This window comes from Bombina bombina, chromosome 9, assembly GCF_027579735.1.
Source record: "Bombina bombina isolate aBomBom1 chromosome 9, aBomBom1.pri, whole genome shotgun sequence".
In the NCBI taxonomy this organism is placed as follows: Eukaryota; Metazoa; Chordata; class Amphibia; order Anura; family Bombinatoridae; genus Bombina; species Bombina bombina.
Window position 1 is genome coordinate 106,006,165 of NC_069507.1, and position 22,457 is coordinate 106,028,621.

General features: G+C 42.3%; 1 protein-coding gene across 1 annotated transcript in view; it reads right to left on the reverse strand.

Moving 5' to 3' along the window:
- Nucleotides 1-1,033: 1,033 nt before the first annotated feature.
- OSBP (oxysterol binding protein) overlaps nucleotides 1,034-22,457 on the reverse strand; it is a 329,199-nt gene continuing 307,775 nt past the window's right edge. Inside the window, exon 14 of the mRNA XM_053692308.1 lies at nucleotides 1,034-2,431. Coding sequence (XP_053548283.1) covers nucleotides 2,289-2,431 — 143 coding nt within the window. The 3' untranslated portion in view covers nucleotides 1,034-2,288. The remainder of the gene's footprint in view (nucleotides 2,432-22,457) is intronic.

Genomic DNA, 22,457 nt, shown 5'->3' on the forward strand with positions numbered 1-22,457 from the left:
AATAGGTGTCCAAATAAGTGCCAGGCGCAAAATAAAACCCCAAAAGTGTTTTAAAGTCTGAAAAAACACCTTATTTTTAGTGAAAACATGCCAAAAAGCAATCGATTTAGCCCACAATAGTGTCAACCAGCATAGAGCCCTTAATATAAGCCATAATTTTATACAGAGTCTAAGAAAAATGGCTTACCTATCCCAGAGGGGATTGCTGACAGTCTTCTAGCATTACTAGGTCTTGTTAGAAAAATGACTGCTCATACCTGAAGCAGTTAAGCCTGCAAACTGTTCCCCCCAACTGAAGTTCTCTGGTTTCAACAGTCCTGCGTGGGAACAGCAATGGATTTTAGTTACTGGTGCTAAAATCATATTCCTCTCGGCAGAAATCTTCATCACTTTCTGCTGCAGAGTAAATAGTACAAGCCGGCACTATTTTAAAATAAACTCTTGATAGAAGAATAAAAAACTACAACTAAACACCACATACTCTTTACCACTCCCGTGGAGATGCTACTAGTTAGAGCGGCAAAGAGAATGACTGGGGGGGGGCGGAGCCTGAGGGGAGCTATATGGACAGCTCTGCTGTGTGCTCTCTTTGCCACTTCCTGTAGGGATTGAGAATATCCCACAAGTAAGGATGAAGCCGTGGACCGGATACACCAATGTAGGAGAAATAAAAACTTACAAAGTTTACAAGATATTTATTACTAATTGCAAAACTCTGCACACTGTGCTAAAAATGTGACAGTCCTAAAAGCTTTTAACATTTATTTTGTAAACTGATCTTTTGCAGTTTATTGCTTAATTGTTGAAATATACCACACAAATAACAAAAATATATTTATTATGATTACTATTATATTATTTTAATGATCCTTTAAAATAAATTAAGTGAGAATACAAAAGTAAAAGACCCAGATCAGCACATCTAACAATGTAACCAATATATTCTCTGCTCTACACATTTCTCGCATTCATTTTCAAACTTACACAGACCAAAATGAATATAAACAGGGGGAATAAAACACAAACAAAAACACAAGGTGTTATCTGATCTTTATTTAATTTAGATTTTTGCAGAGAGGGAGATAAACGCCAGAGAAAAAAAAAGAGGGGTATTGAGAGGCAGATTGATGTGAAGAGAATGAAAAATATACATATATATATAAATATTTATATATGGGGCCGGACTGGCAGAGCAAACCCTCAATTGTAAACCCAAAATCATACCAAGGGTTCGGAAAAATGTCACCCATACCAAAATTCTCCCACACACAAAATAAAAAATTCCCCCCTACCTAACAAATAAACAAACAAAAAAAAAAAAGATAAAAATATATTCACACAACAAACCCCAAAACACAGAAATTAACTCAAACATAAGGCAGACGGCACCCCCACTACCAGAGTGCACAGAGTGGGGGCTATGAGATGGTTTAGAGTCTGGGGAGAGTTTGCAAGACCAGTGCTCTGCAGGTCTCCAAGGCTTTAAAGAAAAAAAAAAAAGAAAAACACAAAAAGGAAAAAAAAAGGAGAAATGAACAAATTAATTTCTCTCCTCTACAGTAGTGTTTGTCAGTCCCCAAAGACCTGTAGCCAGTTTAATTTTAAGGATATCCCTGCTTATGCAAAGGTTGGTGACACAGTGATTTTATGATTATGATTAACTTAATGCTCAAACATGTACGGTTATATCTGAACAGTTAGTGGATCTTAAATGATTTTGCTCCACAGCTCCTATGCATCATGTCTTTGAAATTAAAGAATCACACTCCTTTGCAATAACTTTAAGAACACTTTATATTTATATTATTTTTTTTTAAAAAATAGGATGAATTGGGATTGAAAAAATATACAAGAATTTTAAAAACAATAACACTGTAAATAATTGTGCAAAAACATTTTCTCCTGATTAGTCCGTGGCTTTAATAGATTTAAAGCCTCTAAGGTCGGGACTTAAACACTTCTATAGAGAATAGAGGTATTGGTATTAATGACAAATACCTGCCGATTACAGGTTTATATTGTAAGGAAAAATCCAACATAGGGTAGTAACACCTAGTGGACACTGTCAATGTGTGCAGTACAGATCTAAATTTTATTTTAAAAAAATTGCCCTGCCAAATCACCACCTAATTATTCTCTAACCAGAGACCTGCAGAACATTGCTCTGATTGGAGGGAGCAAGATTAAGAACCATAAGGCATCGCTGAAGATGAAGGATTAGGATCAGGATAGGATGGATGAGAAGGGATCGGTAGGGGGGACAGGAACAGCCCCTTCCCTTGTTCCCCTTAGAAGATATCAGGGCAGTTTGACCAATCCTGCTTCTCCTTACAGTCCCAGTATGTGCCTCGATAAACGTGTGTGATCTCTTTGCTTACTGGATCCATTTTCCTGTCAAACCACATAGGTTTATACGGGTCGACTGGGGAGCCTAAAAAGAATACAGAATTGAGTTAGGAAAACAACAGGTATACCCTATAGTTACAGTAGATGAGGGAACCCAATTTATTGTCTTAATATTAAAGGGACATGACACCACCATTTTTTTTTCTTTCAGAATTCAGATAGAGCACACAATTTCAAGCAACTTTCCAGTTTACTTCTATTATCAAATGTGCTTCATTCAATTCGTATCCTTTGTTGAAGGAGCAAAAATGCACCACTGGGCGCTAACTGAACACATTGGTTGAGCCAATGACAAGAGGCATATAAGTAAAGCCACCAATCAGCAGCTAGCTTCCATTAGTGAATTGCCGCTCCTGAGCCTACCCTAAGTATACTTTTCAACAAAGGCCATCAAGAAAATATAGCAAAATTAGATAAGAGGTAAATTGTAAAGTATTTATGCATTTAAAAATGCACTGAAAAGGTTGCTTTCTCTCCTATCTTAAGAGATAGTAAACACCAAGAATGTTATTGTTTGAAAAGATAATCCCTTTATTTACCATACCCCAGTTTTGCATAACCAACACGGTTATAGAAATAACAAAATGTATGCTTACCTGATAAATTATTTTCTTTCCTGGCATGGAGAGTCCACGAATCCATTCTAATTACTAGTGGAAATTCAACTCCTGGCCACCAGGAGGCGGCAAAGAACACCCCAGCAAAGCTGTAAGTATCACTCCCACTTCCCATAAACCCCCAGTCATTCAGCTGAGGGAATACAGAAAGAGAAGAGACACAAAGGGTATAGAAATCCCTGAAGTTTAGAAAAAGCCATCTCAAAATTTAAATAAGGGCGGGTCGTGGCCTCTCCATGCTAGGAAAGAAAAACATAATTTATGTAAGAACTTACCTGATAAATTCATTTCTTTCATATTAGCAAGAGTCCATGAGCTAGTGACGTATGGGATATACATTCCTACCAGGAGGGGCAAAGTTTCCCAAACCTCAAAATGCCTATAAATACACCCCTCACCACACCCACAAATCAGTTTAACGCATAGCCAAGAAGTGGGGTGATAAGACAAAAGCGCGAAAGCATAAAAAATAAGGAATTGGAATAATTGTGCTTTATACAACAAAATCATAACCACCACAAAAAAGGGTGGGCCTCATGGACTCTTGCTAATATGAAAGAAATGAATTTATCAGGTAAGTTCTTACATAAATTATGTTTTCTTTCATGTAATTAGCAAGAGTCCATGAGCTAGTGACGTATGGGATAATGAATACCCAAGATGTGGATCTTCCACGCAAGAGTCACTAGAGAGGGAGGGATAAAATAAAGACAGCCAATTCCGCTGAAAATAATCCACACCCAAAAATAAAAAACTGAAATTATAAGCAGAAGAATCAAACTGAAACAGCTGCCTGAAGTACTTTTCTACCAAAAACTGCTTCAGAAGAAGAAAACACATCAAAAATGGTAGAATTTAGTAAAAGTATGCAAAGACCAAGTTGCTGCTTTTCAAATCTGATCAACCGAAGCTTCATTCCTAAACGCCCAGGAAGTAGAAACTGACCTAGTAGAATGAGCTGTAATCCTTTGAGGCTGAGTTTTACCCGACTCAACATAAGCATGATGAATCAAAGACTTTAACCAAGATGCCAAAGAAATGGCAGAGGCCTTCTGACCTTTCCTAGAACCGGAAAAGATAACAAATAGACTAGAAGTCCTTCGGAAATTGATAGTAGCTTCAACATAATATTTCAAAGCTCTAACTACATCCAAAGAATGCAACGATCTTCCCTTAGAATTCTTAGGATTAGGACACAATGAAGGAACCACAATTTCTCTACTAATGTTGTTAGAATTCACAACCTTAGGTAAAAATTAAAAGAAGTTCGCAACACCGCCTTATCCTGATGAAAAAAATCAGAAAAGGAGACTCACAAGAAAGAGCAGATAAATCAGAAACTCTTCTAGCAGAAGAGATGGCCAAAAGAAACAAAACTTTCCAAGAAAGTAATTTAATATCCAGCGAATGCATAGGTTCAAACGGAGGAGCTTGAAGAGCCCCCAGAACCAAATTCAAACTTCAAGGAGGAGAAATTGACTTAATAAAAGGTTTTATGCGAACCAAAGCTTGTACAAAACAATGAATATCAGGAAGACTAGCAATCTTTCTGTGAAAAAGAACAGAAAGAGCAAAGATTTGTCCTTTAAAGGAACTTGCAGACAAACCTTTATCCAAACCATCCTGAGGAAACTGTAAAATTCTAGGAATTCTAAAAGAATGCCAAGAAAAATGATGAGAAAATCACCAAGAAATGTAAATCTTCCAGACTCGATAATATATCTTCCTAGATACAGATTTACGAGCCTGTAACATAGTATTAATCAGAGAGTCAGAGAAACCTATATGACTGAGAATCAAGCGTTCAATCTCCATACCTTCAAATTTAAGGATTTGAGATCCTGATGGAAAAAAAGGACCTTGTGATAGAAGGTCTGGTCTTAACGGAAGAGTCAACGGTTGGCAAGTGGCCATCCGGACAAGAACCGCATACCAAAACCTGTGAGGCCATGCTGGAGCCACCAGCAGAACAAACGAGCACTCCTTTAGAATCTTGGAAATTACTCTTGGAAGAAGAACTAGAGGCGGAAAGATATAGGCAGGATGATACTTCCAAGGAAGTGACAATGCATCCACTGCCTCCGCCTGAGGATCCCTGGATCTGAACAGATACCTGGGAAGCTTCTTGTTTAGATGAGAAGCCATCAGATCTATTTCTGGAAGTCCCCACATTTGAACAATCTGAAGAAATACCTCTGGGTGAAGAGACCATTCGCCCGGATGTAACGTTTGGCGACTGAGATAATCCGCTTCCCAATTGTCTATACCTGGGATATGAACCACAGAAATTAGACAGGAGCTGGATTCCGCCCATACCAGAATTCGAGATACTTCTTTCATAGCCAGAGGACTGTGAGTCCCTCCTTGATGATTGATGTATGCCACAGTTGTGACATTGTCTGTCTGAAAACAAATGAACGACTCTCTCTTTAGAAGAGGCCATGACTGAAGAGCTCTGAAAATGGCACGGAGTTCCAAAATATTGATTGGTAATCTCACCTCCTGAGATTCCCAAACCCCTTGTGCTGTCAGAGACCCCCAAACAGCTCTCCAACCTGTCATACTTGCATCTGTTGAAATCACAGTCCAGGTTGGAAGAACAAAAAGAAGCCCCCTGAACTAAACTCTCTGTCCACCACGTCAGAGAGTGTCGTACAATCGGTTTCAAAGATATTAATTGAGATATCTTTGTATAATCCCTGCACCACTGGTTCAGCATACAGAGAATTTCCATGCATAAGGCTACCAAAGGGAAAGATTGAGACTGAAGGTTTCGACAAGCTGAAACCAATTTCAGACGTCTCTTGTCTGTCAGAGACAGAGACAAGGACACTGAATCTATCAGGAAACCTAAAAAGGTTACCCTTGTCTGAGGAATCAACAAACGTTTTGGTAAATTGATCCTCCAACCATGTTCTAGAAGAAACAACACTCATAAAAGACTGGAAAGGTTCTTTCTAGTGAAAATGAGCAAAGGGAATTGAATCCAATGCTGAGGCCATAATACCTAAAACTTCTGTGCATATATAGCAACTGAAGGAAATAATAGAGACTAAAGGTACCGACAGACGGAACCCAATAGAATTATCCCTTGTCTGATAGAGACAAAGACAGTGACACAAACTATCTGGAAACCTAAAAAAGGTGACCCTTGTTTGAGGAATCAAGAGCTTTCGAAAAAAAGATCCTCTAACTATGTCCTGAAGAGCAAGTGAATCATATGAGATTCCGCATCCTCAGAAAATAATCTGAATGAAAACAGAAAAATGAAAATATGCATTTATTGTATCTAAGGAAAACAAATAATGCTATCAATGACCATAAAAAGGCAAAATAGTTTGAATAAAACTCCAAACCCGGTTCCTAAAAAAGGAACTGGAAGAAATACCCCAGAAGATTCCAGGTCTGAGCAGCGCTTGAACCCCATGGGTGCCTAGCCATGCTTCAACAGTATCCAAAATATATAGGACAGAAACACACTTAAGAAAGTGTTAGCCTTACTGGAATAAAATCAAAGAAATTTGGACAAAATAGAACCAAATAAATTTCAAAGAAGTCTTAACCTGCCCCTTACCAGCCAAGCTGGAATACGGCATGTACATCGCAATATTAGGGAGCTGATTTCGAACCCCAATTAAAAACATGTTACTTGGGAAAGAACTCAGGAATTCGTTCCTTAATAAGAACAACCAAACTAGTATAAGCTTAAAGTTTTAGTCTTAGAACTCAATCTTGAAGCCCAGAGTAACAGTTAAGAATTGAATCCAATTAAAAAACAAATAATTGATTATCTTAGAACAAAAAGAAATATGGATTTTTTTTTATTTTATTTTTTTAAAAATCACAACATTTTTCTAGCTAAAATAGCTAAAGACATAGATTAACCCTCATTTGCGAAAATATTCAATAAAATGAAGACACAAATGAAATTATTAGCATGATAGTCCAGTTTAAAGGACCAGTCAATACAGTGGACTTGCATAATCAATAAATGCAAAACAAGACAAATGCAACAGCACCTAGTCTAGTAAATGTTGTCCCTTAACAATGCTAAAATAAATCATAATCTGATACTTGATCTTAAAGTAAACAGAAAAAATGAAGCAATTGCAATATCCAAATAAATCACAGGACCAAGAAAAGTACCTGAAACTAAATAATTTTCCATAAATAAGATACAACTATCTAAAGGAAAATAAATACTATTTTGCTATAGAAACAATATCATAATTAGTAGAAGTAGAGATAGCCCCAATAAATTGGAGAACCCTCCAAATTGAATTTAACTGCTGGCAAAGAATATAGTTAAAAACTTTGAAGAAGGAATAAAAGAAAATTCTCAGCCTATTCCATTCCCTAGAATGGGGAATTGGAAAGAAAAACCTCTGAAAACACAGAAGAAATAAATAGGCAGAAATAGTGTCAGCTAGTCTTAAAGAACTAGTTACCTTAATATCCAAAATCAACACCTTTTCAACAAAGAACAAATGTACTTTAATAATAGAAAAATAATAAAAAAGTAGATTTGTTAGTGTCAATATCTGATGAAGAAAATTTCTGAAAGAGAAAAAACATCATCAGAGAAGGATAAATCAGTATGTTGTTGGTCATTTGAAACTTCAATAATTAAAAAAGAAGTGAAAAAGACCTAAAAATTTTATTAGAAGGCACGAAGTCAGACAAAGCCTTTAAAATAGAATCAGAAAAATATTTCTTATAAATCTTCTAAATATTTCTTGTACATAAGATGTAAGAATGGAAATATATAAAGCATAAACACTAATGGATTCTGCATGTAAAAGTATATCATAATAACTTATTACAAACCATAGCTAAAGATAAATATTTATAACATTTAAAATAAATGAACTTAGCTTTGGTAGAACTGAAACTCAGTTAAGCGTTTTTCCAGAAGTGGCTTCTGATTCAGGGTCAATCTGAGACATCTTGCAATATGTAATAGAAAAAACAACATATAAAGCAAAAAAGATCAAATTCCTTAAATGACGGTTTCAGGAATGGGAAAAAAATGCCAATGAACAAGCTTCTAGCAACCAGAAGCAATAAATAATGAGACTTAAATATTGTGGAGACAACAATGACGCTCAAATTTTTTAGCGCCAAAAAAGCCGCCCACATTATTTGGCGCCTAAATGCTTTTGGCGCCAAAAATGGCGCCACATCCGGTAACGCCGACATTTTTTGGCTCAAAAAACGACAAGAAAATTTTTGCGCCAAGGAAGTCCGCGCCAAGAATGATGCAATAAAATGAAGCATTTTCAGCCCCCGCGAGCCTAACAGCCCACAGGAAAAAAGTCAAATTTTAAGGTAAGAAAAAATGATTTATTCATATCCATTATCCCAAATAGGAAACTGACTGTCTGAAATAAGGAAAGTTGAACATCCTGAATCAAGGCAAATAAATGTTTAAACACATATATTTAGAACTTTATAAAAAAGTGCCCAACCATAGCTTAGAGTGTCACAGAAAATAAGACTTACTTACCCCAGGACACTCATCTACATGTAGTAGAAAGCCAAACCAGTACTGAAACGAGAATCAGTAGAGGTAATGGTATATATAAGAGTATATCGGCGATCTGAAAAGGGAGGTAAGAGATGAATCTCTACGACCGATAACAGAGAACCTATGAAATAGACCCCGTAGAAGGAGATCATTGAATTCAAATAGGCAATACTCTCCTCACATCCCTCTGACATTCACTGCACGCTGAGAGGAAAACCGGGCTCCAACCTGCTGCAGAGCGCATATCAACGTAGAATCTAGCACAAACTTACTTCACCACCTCCACAGGAGGCAAAGTTTGTAAAACTGATTTGTGGGTGTGGTGAGGGGTGTATTTATAGGCATTTTGAGGTTTGGGAAACTTTGCCCCTCCTGGTAGGAATGTATATCCCATACGTCACTAGCTTATGGACTCTTGCTAATTACATGAAAGAAATCATTTATCAGGTAAGCATAACTTTCTACAGTCTAAGAACACAGAAAAATCACAGACCTTCTCACTTAACTCCTGCAATTGCCACATAACTTTCTACAGTCTAAGAACACAGAAAAAAATCACAGACCTTTTCACTTAACTCCTGCAATTGCCACATAACTTTCTACAGTCTAAGAACACAGAAAAAATCACAGACCTTCTCACTTAACTCCTGCAATTGCCACATAACTTTCTACAGTCTAAGAACACAGAAAAAATCACAGACCTTCTCACTTAACTCCTGCAATTGCCACATAACTTTCTACAGTCTAAGAACACAGAAAAAATCACAGACCTTCTCACTTAACTCCTGCAATTGCCACATAACTTTCTACAGGTAGCCTTCTGGGAAACAGACTCAGAAAACAAAACTCTGCACACCTTTCTCACATTCCTCTTGCATCTAAAGCCACTACCCCTTTCACCTGTGCACTCTGGAACTCTCGCTCTGTTTGCAACAAACTCACTTCTATACATGACCTCTTCAACTCCCGCTCCCTCAACCTTCTGGCCCTAACAGAAACCTGGCTCTCTCCCCTAGACACAGCATCCACTGCTGCTCTGTCACATGGGGGTCTCCACTTCAGCCACACTCCTAGGTCTGGTAATAGACAAGGAGGTGGTGTAGGTATTTTACTTTCCTCTCGTTGCACCTTTCAACAAATACAGCCTCTCTCTTCCCTCACTTTTCCCTCATTCGAAATCCACATGATTCGCTTATTCTCCCCTCTCTCTGTACGTGTTGCAGTCATATACCGACCCCCTGGCTCCGCAACTCAATTTCTAGATCACTTGGCTGCCTGGCTACCCTACTTCCTTTCCTCTGACACCCCTGCCCTCATTCTTGGCGACTTCAACATCCCCCTTAACAATCCCACTGCCTCATCTGCTAAACAACTTCTGCAACTCACTTCCTCCTTCGGTCTGTCACAATGGACTGATTCTCCCACTCACAAAGATGGTCACTCCCTTGACCTGATCTTTAGCTATCGATGCACTCTCTCAAGCTTCTCAAACTCCCCTTTTCCTCTGTCTGACCACCATCTCCTTACCTGCAACATTTCATCCCTTCCTACAACTCTCCCACCTTCTACTCCTCACACCAAACTTCACAGAAGCATTAGGTCTTTAGATCAGCAACAACTTGCTAATTCCCTTCAACCACTCCTCTCATCCTTCTCCACCTTTTCCTGCCCTGAACAATCTATCTGCCACTATAATTCCACCCTTATATCCGTCCTTGACAATCTCGCCCCTCTTACCACTGCTAGGAAATCACACACTCATCCCCAGCCCTGGCATACTCCTCTGACACGGTACCTATGCAGATGTTCCCGTACTGCTGAACGGCATTGGAGAAAATCACGGAGTTCTGCTGATTTTCTTCATTACAAATTCATCTTGAACTCCTACTACTCTGCCCTTAATCTCCACAAGCAACACTACTTCTCTACCCTTATCTCTAATTTTTCTTCAAACCCAAAACGTCTGTTCTCCACTTTCAATACTCTCCTCCGCCCTCCCCCACTTCCTAATACAACTTCTCTGTCAGCCCAAGACTTTGCCAGTCACTTCATTAACAAAATTGACTCCATCAGACATGAAATCAGCTCTCAACACAATTCCATTCTCTCCCCCCCTCAAATACTCTCACTCAACCACAACCCTCATAACCTGAAACTTAGTTCATTCTCCCCTGTTACTGAGGATGAAGTTTCAGCACTTATACTGCGCTCTCACCTCACTACCTGTCCCCTTGACCCTATCCCCTCACAGCTGCTCCCCTCTCTCTCTGCTACCCGTACCCCTATACTAACACACATTTTCAACCTCTCCCTCAGCACTGGTACATTTCCCTCATCGATGAAACATGCGCTGGTCACACCTATCCTCAAAAAACCTTCCCTTGATCCTACCTCCCCATCCAACTCCTGCCCAATTTCCCTCCTCCCTCTTGCTTCAAAGCTTCTCGAAAAACTAGTATATGCACGCCTATCCCATTTCTTTACGTTAAACTCCCTTCTTGACCCGCTGCAATCTGGATTTCGTCCCTATCACTCCACAGAGACAGCTATTGTTAAGGTCACCAACGACCTACTTACAGCTAAATCAAAAGGCCACTTCTCTCTGCTTATCCTCCTTGATCTGTCCGCAGCCTTTGACACTGTCAACCACCCTCTTCTGCTCCAAACCCTCCAATCCTTCGGCATCTGTGACACAGCCCTTTTGTGGCTCTCTTCCTATCTGTCAAACCGTACCTTCAGTGTAGCCTTCTCTGGGGCCTCCTCTGCCCCGTCACCACTTTCTGTCGGAGTACCGCAAGGCTCTGTCCTCGGTCCCCTTCTCTTCTCAACCTATACGTCATCACTAGGTTCCCTAATCAAGTCCCACGGTTTCCAATATCATTTGTATGCCGATGACACCCAAATCTACTTCTCTGCACCAGAACTATCTCCTTCCTTGCTAACCCGTGTCACTAACTGTCTTTCTCACATCTCTTCCTGGATGTCCTCTCACTACCTCAAGCTAAATCTCTCCAAAACTGAGCTCCTCATTTTACCCCCTTCTTCCAAAATCTCCACCCCCAATATCTCTAACTGTTGACAACTCCATCATTACCCCTACCCCGCACGCCCGATGTCTCGGGGTCACATTAGACTCAGATCTTTCCTTCACTCTTCACATTCAGTCATTGGCTAAAGCCTGCCGCTTTCACCTTAAAAAATCTCTAAAATTAGACACTTCCTCACACAAGACACAACTAAGATTTGAATCCACTCTCTCATTCTTTCCCGCCTTGATTACTGCAACTCTGTCCTCTCTGGTCTCCCCACCTGCCGCCTAGCTCCTTTACAATCCATAATGAATGCCTCTGCCAGACTCATCTTCCTTACACGTCGCTCTTCATCTGCTGCGCTTCTCTGCCAATCCCTTCACTGGCTTCCTCTTGCCTCTAGGATCAAACACAAAACTCTCACTCTGACATACAAAGCCCTCAACTGCACTGCTCCCCCCTACATCTCAGACCTTGTCTCCAGATACTCTCCCTCCCGTCCCCTTCGCTCTGCTCATGACCTCCTACTCTCCTCCTCTCTTGTCACCTCATCACACTCCCGTTTACAGGACTTCTCCAGACTGGCTCCCATCTTGTGGAACTCTCTGCCTCGCTCCATAAGACTCTCTTCTAGTTTTAAAAGCTTCAAGTGCTCCCTAAAGACTCTACTGTTCAGGGACGCATACAACCTACGCTAACCTTTCCTAATACCAGTTCCTCTCCTCCACTGCAATCCCCTGAACCCTCTTAGCATGTAAGCCTAATAGTCCAGCTGTTTGTGGATCACCTTCTTAAGAGCTGACTACAACAGTGCAACTCTTGGCAGGGCCCTCTACCATATAATTGTTTTGTTGTACTCCCCCTTTGTTTATAGCGCTGCAGAATCTGTTGGCGCTCTACAAATAACCGATAATAATAATAATAAGCATCAATTTTGTTTTCTTTCCAATGGCATGGAGAGTCCACAAATCCATTCTAATTACTAGTGGGGACCAATACCCAAGCTAGAGGACACAGAATGGAAGAGAAGGAGAACAAGACAGGCAGACCCAAACAGAAGGCACCACCGCTTGAAGAACTTTCCTCCAAAAAGAAGCTTCTGCTGAGGCAAAAACATTGAGAATGTATTATTTGGAAAAAAGTATGCAACGAGGGACAAGTGGCCATCTTTCAGATTTGTTCCACAGAAGCCTAATTTTTAAAGGCCTAGGAAGAAGAGACAGCCCTAGTGGAATGAGCCGTAAACCTCTCAGGAGGCTGTTGTCCAGCTGTCTCATAAGCCAACCAAAAGGAAAGAGTAGAAAAAGTGGCCTTCTGGTCCTTACGTTTACCAGAAAACACAACAAAAACGGCAGTAGATTGCCGAAAATCCCTAGTAGCCTGCAGATAGAACTTCAAAGCACACACTACATCCAGATTATGTAACAGACGTTTGTTATGAGAAGGAGGATTAGGACAGAACAAAAGAATCAAAAGGGCAGAGATCTGGCCCTTCAGAGTACTAACTGACAAGCCCTTCTCCAGGCCCTCCTGAAGAAAAGACAGAATGCAGGGAACCCTCCCCTGACTCCAAGGGAAACGCCTAGATTTGCACCAGAAAAAGTATGTATGCCACACCTTATGGTAAATCTTGCAAGTTACCGACTTACAAGTCTGAATCATTGTATTAATAAGCACCTCTGAAAATCCTCATCTAGACTAGACTAGGCTTTCAATCTTCAAGCAGTCAGCTTCAGAGAATCTAGGTTTTGATGTAGAAAAGGACCCTGAAGTAGAAGGTCCTTCCTGCTCCTGTTTTATCCGGACTATCACCCGAGGAAGGAGGGCAAATAGAGGAAACGGGTACAATTAGACCGAAGTCCCATGGAACTGCCGGAGCGTCGACCAGAGCTGCTTCCGAATCCCTTGATCTTGATCTGTATTTTGGAAGTTTAGACTTGATGCCATCCGATCAAACTCTGAAGCTCCCCACCTGAGAGTCATTATCGAGAATACCGCCGGATGAAGAACCCACTCCCCTGGAGAAAAAGACTGCCTGCTCAGGTAATCCGCTTCCCAGTTGTCTACACCTGGGATGTGGATGGCAGAAATGTGACAATTGTGAGACTTTGCCCACTGAAGAACGCGAGTCACTTCCTTCATGGCTAATTAACATTCAAGTTCAGTTGAGGCCAAGCTATCACTGAATTGAAGATTGCTCTCAACTCTAGGATATTTATTGGGAGGGCAGACTACTCCTGAGTCCAAAGTCCCTGAGCTCTTAAGGAACCACAGACTGCTCCCCAGCCCGAAAGGCTGGCATCCGTGGTCACAATCTCCCAAGATCGTCTCAGGAAGCATGTGCCCTGGGACAGATGGTCCTCAGAGAGCCACCAGGACAGGGAATCTTGCATTTGGATGTCTAAGACTATCCTTTGATAGAGGTCTGAGTGGTCTCCATTCCATTGTCTGAGCATGCATAACTGTAGAGGTCTCAGATGGAAACTAGCAAAAGGAATAATGTCCATGGAAGCCACCATTAGACCAATTACTTCCATACACAGTGCCACAAATGGACGGACAGAGGACTGAAGGGAGACGACAAGCAGCAAGAAGTTTGGATTCTCTGACCTCCGTCAAGAAAATCTTCATGGAGATCGAGTCTATGATTGTTCCCAAAAAACATATCCTGGTATTTGGCACCAAGGAACTCTTTTCCCGATTCACCATTCACTTGTGAGCGGAGAATCAACAGAGAATCCGTAAAGGATTTTTCTAAATGAAAAGATGGTGCCTGACTCAAGATATCGTCCAGGTAAGGTGCCACCGCAATTCCTTGAGATCTGGCCACAGCCAGAAGAGCCCCTAAAACCTTCGTAAAGATTTGAGGGGCCATGGCTAGGCAGAAAGGTAGGGCTACAAATTGGAAGTGTTTGTCCAATAATGCAACACGCTGGTATTGGAAATGTTCCCTGTGAATAGGAACATGAAGATACACGTCTTTCAGGTCGATGGTAGTCATTAACTGACCCTCCTGAACTAAAAGGCAGAATAGAGCGGATAGTCTCCATTTTGAAGGACGGAACCCTGAGAAATTTGTTGAGACACTTGAGGTCTAAAATTGGTTGAAAAGTTCCCTCTTTCTTGGGAATAGGTTGGACTAGAATCCTTGACCCTGTTCTGCCAGAGGAACTGGGACAATTACTCCTAGAGATGCTAGATCCTTGGCACATTTTAAGATAGCCTCTCTCTTTATCTGGTTTGCAGATAATCTTGACGGGAGAAATCTGCCTCGGGAGGACAAGATTTGAATCATATCCTGTATCCCTGAGAGACTACTTCCGCCACCGAAGGATCACAAATACAAACCTGCTGAAAGAAGGAAAGCCTGCCCCCTACTTGATCCGAGATTGGATCAGGGGCGGACCCTTCATGCTGATTTGTTCTCAGAGGAAGGCTTCTTGGATTGCTTACCCTTATTCCAAGGCTGGTTAGACCTCCATGAGGTTTTGGCTTGCCCAGGCTTGGAAGAAAAGGAAGATTTGTGTCCCTTGAAGTTGCGAAAGGAACGAAAATGAGAAGTTTGGCAACCCTTAGGTCTAACCTTATCCTGTGGCAGAAAAGCTCCCTTTCCACCTGTGACCGTGGAAATGATTTCAGCTAGACCAGGACCAAATAAAGTCTTACCCTTAAAGGGAAGAGACAGAAGTTTAGACTTGGATACTATGTCAGCAGACCAAGACTTTAGCCACAGAGCTCTGCGAGATAGAACAGCAAAGCTAGAAATCTTTGCACCCAAAACGGACTACTTGCATGCTGGCATCACAGATAAAAGGTATTAGCCAGCTTTAAAGCCTTGATCCTGTCTTGCATCTGTCTATTGTAGTTTCCTCCAAAATCAAATCCGATAAGCAGTCACACCAGTACGAAGCAGCACCAATGACCGCCGCAATACTAGCAACAGGTTGCCATTTTAGACCCTGGTGAAGAAACATCTTTCTTAAGTAACCTTCCAGTTTCCTATCCATAGGATAGCATAGGAGGTAAAATCCTCTAGAGGAATAGTGGTTCTTTTGGCTAGTGTGGATATAGTGCCCTCAACTTTGTGCAAGACCTTTGGCGCACTGTGCATAGAGAGTCAGCAACAGGAAACATCTTTTTTTAAAACAGAACATGGGGGGAAAAGGAACCCCTGGCTTCTCCCATTCCTGAGATATGTCAGACATGCGATATGGAACAGGAAATACTTCCACAGATTTGGGTTTGACATCAAAGACTATAGAGTTTATTAGCCTTTTTAGGAGTTTCTGCAACAGTAGTGTCAGAATCCTCCAAAGTAGCTAGAACCTCTTTCAAAAGTAAATGGAGGTGCTCAAACTACAGCAGATTCAGAATCAGAAAGCAACCGAGGAATGCTCCTCCTCAGATAACTGAGATAAACTGGCTAAGGCAGTCGTGGTGGAGTCAGAAATACCAGACTTAGAAGAAATGTTCTTAGATTTTTTCTTTCGTTTACCTGAAATAGGTAAGGCACTCAGAGCTACAGAAGTTAGTTGCACAGCAAAATCACCTGTTAAATATACACCCCAGAAGCTGAGAGGAACCACAGGGCACTGCTTGTGTAACTGTCAAAGACTGAGACGTCTGAGGGGAAAGTTGAGGCATGTCACTGACAACATTATCCTGAGAGACAGATGGCTCTGAGAGGACATCTTTATTTTTTAGAAAGTAACATCTTATTCACACATGTGGAACAAAACTGCACAGGGGGAATTAAACTGAGCCTCAAGGCAATAACAGAATTTATGTTTACCTGATAAATTACTTTCTCCAACGGTGTGTCCGGTCCACGGCGTCATCCTTACTTGTGGGATATTCTCTTCCCCAACAGGAAATGGCAAAGAGCCCAGCAAAGCTGGTCACATGATCCCTCCTAGGCTCCGCCTTCCCCAGTCATTCGACCGACGTAAAGGAGGAATATTTGCATAGGAGAAATCATATGATACCGTGGTGACTGTAGTTAAAGAAAATAAATCATCAGACCTGATTAAAAAAACCAGGGCGGGCCGTGGACCGGACACACCGTTGGAGAAAGTAATTTATCAGGTAAACATAAATTCTGTTTTCTCCAACATAGGTGTGTCCGGTCCACGGCGTCATCCTTACTTGTGGGAACCAATACCAAAGCTTTAGGACACGGATGATGGGAGGGAGCAAATCAGGTCACCTAGATGGAAGGCACCACGGTTTGCAAAACCTTTCTCCCAAAAATAGCCTCAGAAGAAGCAAAAGTATCAAATTTGTAAAATTTGGTAAAAGTGTGCAGTGAAGACCAAGTCGCTGCCTTACATATCTGATCAACAGAAGCCTCGTTCTTAAAGGCCCATGTGGAAGCCACGGCCCTAGTGGAATGAGCTGTGATTCTTTCAGGAGGCTGCCGTCCGGCAGTCTCATAAGCCAATCTGATGATGCTTTTAAGCCAAAAAGATAGAGAGGTAGAAGTTGCTTTTTGACCTCTCCTTTTACCAGAATAAACAACAAACAAGGAAGATGTTTGTCTGAAATCCTTTGTAGCATCTAAATAGAATTTTAGAGCACGAACTACATCCAAATTGTGCAACAAACGTTCCTTCTTTGAAACTGGATTCGGACACAAAGAAGGCACGACTATCTCCTGGTTAATGTTTTTGTTAGAAACAACTTTCGGAAGAAAACCAGGTTTAGTACGCAAAACCACCTTATCTGCATGGAACACCAGATAAGGAGGAGAACACTGCAGAGCAGATAACTCTGAAACTTTTCTAGCAGAAGAAATTGCAACCAAAAACAAAACTTTCCAAGATAATAACTTGATATCAACGGAATGTAGGGGTTCAAACGGAACCCCCTGAAGAACTGAAAGAACTAGATTGAGACTCCAAGGAGGAGTCAAAGGTTTGTAAACAGGCTTGATTCTAACCAGAGCCTGAACAAAAGCCTGAACATCTGGCACAGCCGCCAGCTTTTTGTGAAGTAAAACAGATAAAGCAGAAATCTGTCCCTTCAACGAACTTGCAGATAATCCTTTCTCCAAACCTTCTTGAAGAAAGGATAGAATCTTAGGAATTTTTATCTTGTTCCATGGTAATCCTTTAGATTCACACCAACAGATATATTTTTTCCATATTTTGTGGTAGATTTTTCTAGTTACAGGCTTTCTGGCCTGAACAAGAGTATCAATGACAGAATCTGAGAACCCTCGCTTTGATAAAATCAAGCGTTCAATCTCCAAGCAGTCAGTTGGAGTGAAACCAGATTCGGATGTTCGAACGGACCTTGAACAAGAAGGTCCTGTCTCAAAGGTAGCTTCCATGGTGGAGCCGATGACATATTCACCAGGTCTGCATACCAAGTCCTGCGTGGCCACGCAGGAGCTATCAAGATCACCGATGCCCTCTCCTGATTGATCCTGGCTACCAGCCTGGGGATGAGAGGAAACGGTGGGAATACATAAGCTAGGTTGAAGGTCCAAGGTGCTACTAGTGCATCTACTAGAGTCGCCTTGGGATCCCTGGATCTGGACCCGTAGCAAGGAACCTTGAAGTTCTGACGAGAGGCCATCAGATCCATGTCTGGAATGCCCCACAATTGAGTTATTTGGGCAAAGATTTCCGGATGGAGTTCCCACTCCCCCGGATGAAATGTCTGACGACTCAGAAAATCCGCTTCCCAATTTTCCACGCCTGGGATGTGGATTGCAGACAAGTGGCAGGAGTGAGTCTCCGCCCATTGAATGATTTTGGTCACTTCTTCCATCGCCAGGGAACTCCTTGTTCCCCCCTGATGGTTGATATACGCAACAGTCGTCATGTTGTCTGATTGAAACCGTATGAATTTGGCCTTTGCTAGCTGAGGCCAAGCCTTGAGAGCATTGAATATCGCTCTCAGTTCCAGAATGTTTATCGGGAGAAGAGATTCTTCCCGAGACCAAAGACCCTGAGCTTTCAGGGGTTCCCAGACCACGCCCCAGCCTACCAGACTGGCGTCGGTCGTGACAATGACCCACTCTGGTCTGCGGAAGCTCATCCCCTGTGACAGGTTGTCCAGGGTCAGCCACCAACGGAGTGAATCTCTGGTCCTCTGATCTACTTGTATCGTCGGAGACAAGTCTGTATAATCCCCATTCCACTGACTGAGCATGCACAGTTGTAATGGTCTCAGATGAATTCGCGCAAAAGGAACTATGTCCATTGCCGCGACCATCAAACCTATTACTTCCATGCACTGTGCTATGGAAGGAAGAAGAACAGAATGAAGTACTTGACAAGAGCTTAGAAGTTTTGATTTTCTGGCCTCTGTCAGAAAAAACAGAATTTATGTTTACCTGATAAATTTCTTTCTCCAACGGTGTGTCCGGTCCACGGCGTCATCCTTACTTGTGGGATATTCTCCTCCCCAACAGGAAATGGCAAAGAGCCCAGCAAAGCTGGTCACATGATCCCTCCTAGGCTCCGCCTACCCCAGTCATTCGACCGACGTTAAGGAGGAATATTTGCATAGGAGAAACCATATGGTACCGTGGTGACTGTAGTTAAAGAAAATAAAATATCAGACCTGATTAAAAAAACCAGGGCGGGCCGTGGACCGGACACACCGTTGGAGAAAGAAATTTATCAGGTAAACATAAATTCTGTTTTCTCCAACATAGGTGTGTCCGGTCCACGGCGTCATCCTTACTTGTGGGAACCAATACCAAAGCTTTAGGACACGGATGAAGGGAGGGAGCAAATCAGGTCACCTAAATGGAAGGCACCACGGCTTGCAAAACCTTTCTCCCAAAAATAGCCTCAGAAGAAGCAAAAGTATCAAACTTGTAAAATTTGGTAAAAGTGTGCAGTGAAGACCAAGTCGCTGCCCTACATATCTGATCAACAGAAGCCTCGTTCTTGAAGGCCCATGTGGAAGCCACAGCCCTAGTGGAATGAGCTGTGATTCTTTCGGGAGGCTGCCGTCCGGCAGTCTCGTAAGCCAATCTGATGATGCTTTTAATCCAAAAAGAGAGAGAGGTAGAAGTTGCTTTTTGACCTCTCCTTTTACCTGAATAAACAACAGACAAGGAAGATGTTTGTCTAAAATCCTTTGTAGCATCTAAATAGAATTTTAGAGCGCGAACAACATCCAAATTGTGCAACAAACGTTCCTTCTTTGAAACTGGTTTTGGACACAGAGAAGGTACGATAATCTCCTGGTTAATGTTTTTGTTAGAAACAACTTTTGGAAGAAAACCAGGTTTAGTACGTAAAACCACCTTATCTGCATGGAACACCAGATAAGGAGGAGAACACTGCAGAGCAGATAATTCTGAGACTCTTCTAGCAGAAGAAATCGCAACTAAAAACAAAACTTTCCAAGATAATAACTTAATATCAACGGAATGTAAGGGTTCAAACGGAACCCCCTGAAGAACTGAAAGAACTAAATTGAGACTCCAAGGAGGAGTCAAAGGTTTGTAAACAGGCTTGATTCTAACCAGAGCCTGAACAAAGGCTTGAACATCTGGCACAGCTGCCAGCTTTTTGTGAAGTAATACCGACAAGGCAGAAATCTGTCCCTTCAGGGAACTTGCAGATAATCCTTTTTCCAATCCTTCTTGAAGGAAGGATAGAATCCTAGGAATCTTAACCTTGTCCCAAGGGAATCCTTTAGATTCACACCAACAGATATATTTTTTCCAAATTTTGTGGTAAATCTTTCTAGTCACAGGCTTTCTGGCCTGAACAAGAGTATCGATCACAGAATCTGAGAATCCTCGCTTCGATAAAATCAAGCGTTCAATCTCCAAGCAGTCAGCTGGAGTGAAACCAGATTCGGATGTTCGAACGGACCCTGAACAAGAAGGTCTCGTCTCAAAGGTAGCTTCCAAGGTGGAGCCGATGACATATTCACCAGATCTGCATACCAAGTCCTGCGTGGCCACGCAGGAGCTATCAAGATCACCGACGCCCTCTCCTGCTTGATCCTGGCTATCAGCCTGGGGATGAGAGGAAATGGCGGGAACACATAAGCTAGTTTGAAGGTCCAAGGTGCTACTAGTGCATCCACTAGAGCCGCCTTGGGATCCCTGGATCTGGCCCCGTAGCAAGGAACTTTGAAGTTCTGACGAGAGGCCATCAGATCCATGTCTGGAATGCCCCACAGGTGAGTGACTCGGGCAAAGATTTCCGGATGGAGTTCCCACTCCCCCGGATGCAATGTCTGACGACTCAGAAAATCCGCTTCCCAATTTTCCACTCCTGGGATGTGGATAGCAGACAGGTGGCAGGAGTGAGACTCCGCCCAAAGAATAATTTTGGTTACTTCTTCCATCGCTAGGGAACTCCTTGTTCCCCCCTGATGGTTGATGTACGCAACAGTCGACATGTTGTCTGATTGAAACCGTATGAACCTGGTCCTCGCAAGCTGGGGCCAGGCCTGGAGCGCATTGAATATCGCTCTCAGTTCCAGAATATTTATCGGTAGAAGAGATTCTTCCCGAGACCAAAGACCCTGAGCTTTCAGGGATCCCCAGACCGCGCCCCAGCCTATCAGACTGGCGTCGGTCGTGACAATGACCCACTCTGGTCTGTGGAACATCATCCCTTGAGACAGATTGTCCAGGGACAGCCACCAACGGAGTGAGTCTCTGGTCCTCTGATTTACTTGTATCTTCGGAGACAAGTCTGTATAGTCCCCATTCCACTGACTGAGCATGCACAGTTGTAATGGTCTTAGATGAATGCGCGCAAAAGGAACTATGTCCATCGCCGCCACCATCAACCCGATCACTTCCATGCACTGAGCTATGGAAGGAAGAGGAACGGAATGAAGTATCCGACAAGAGTCCAGAAGCTTTGTTTTTCTGGCCTCTGTTAGAAAGATCCTCATTTCTAAGGAGTCTATAATTGTTCCCAAGAAGGGAACCCTTGTTGACGGGGATAGAGAACTCTTTTCCACGTTCACTTTCCAGCCGTGAGATCTGAGAAAGGCCAGGACAATGTCCGTGTGAGCCTTTGCTTGAGGAAGGGACGACGCTTGAATCAGAATGTCGTCCAGGTAAGGTACTACTGCAATGCCCCTTGGTCTTAGCACCGCTAGAAGGGACCCTAGTACCTTTGTGAAAATCCTTGGAGCAGTGGCTAATCCGAAAGGAAGCGCCACGAACTGGTAATGTTTGTCCAGGAATGCAAACCTTAGGAACCGATGATGTTCCTTGTGGATAGGAATATGTAGATACGCATCCTTTAAATCCACCGTGGTCATAAATTGACCTTCCTGGATGGAAGGAAGGATAGTTCGAATGGTTTCCATCTTGAACGATGGGACCTTGAGAAATTTGTTTAAGATCTTGAGATCTAGGATTGGTCTGAACGTTCCCTCTTTTTTGGGAACTACGAACAGATTGGAGTAGAACCCCATCCCTTGTTCTCTTAATGGAACAGGATGAATCACTCCCATTTTTAACAGGTCTTCTACACAATGTAAGAACGCCTGTCTTTTTATGTGGTCTGAAGACAACTGCGACTTGTGGAACCTCCCCCTTGGGGGAAGTCCCTTGAATTCCAGAAGATAACCCTGGGAGACTATTTCTAGCGCCCAAGGATCCAGAACATCTCTTGCCCAAGCCTGAGCGAAGAGAGAGAGTCTGCCCCCCACCAGATCCGGTCCCGGATCGGGGGCCAATATTTCATGCTGTCTTGGTAGCAGTGGCAGGTTTCTTGGCCTGCTTTCCCTTGTTCCAGCCTTGCATTGGTCTCCAAGCTGGCTTGGCCTGAGAAGTATTACCCTCTTGCTTAGAGGACGTAGCACCTTGGGCTGGTCCGTTTTTACGAAAGGGACGAAAATTAGGTCTATTTTTTGCCTTGAAGGGCCGATCCTGAGGAA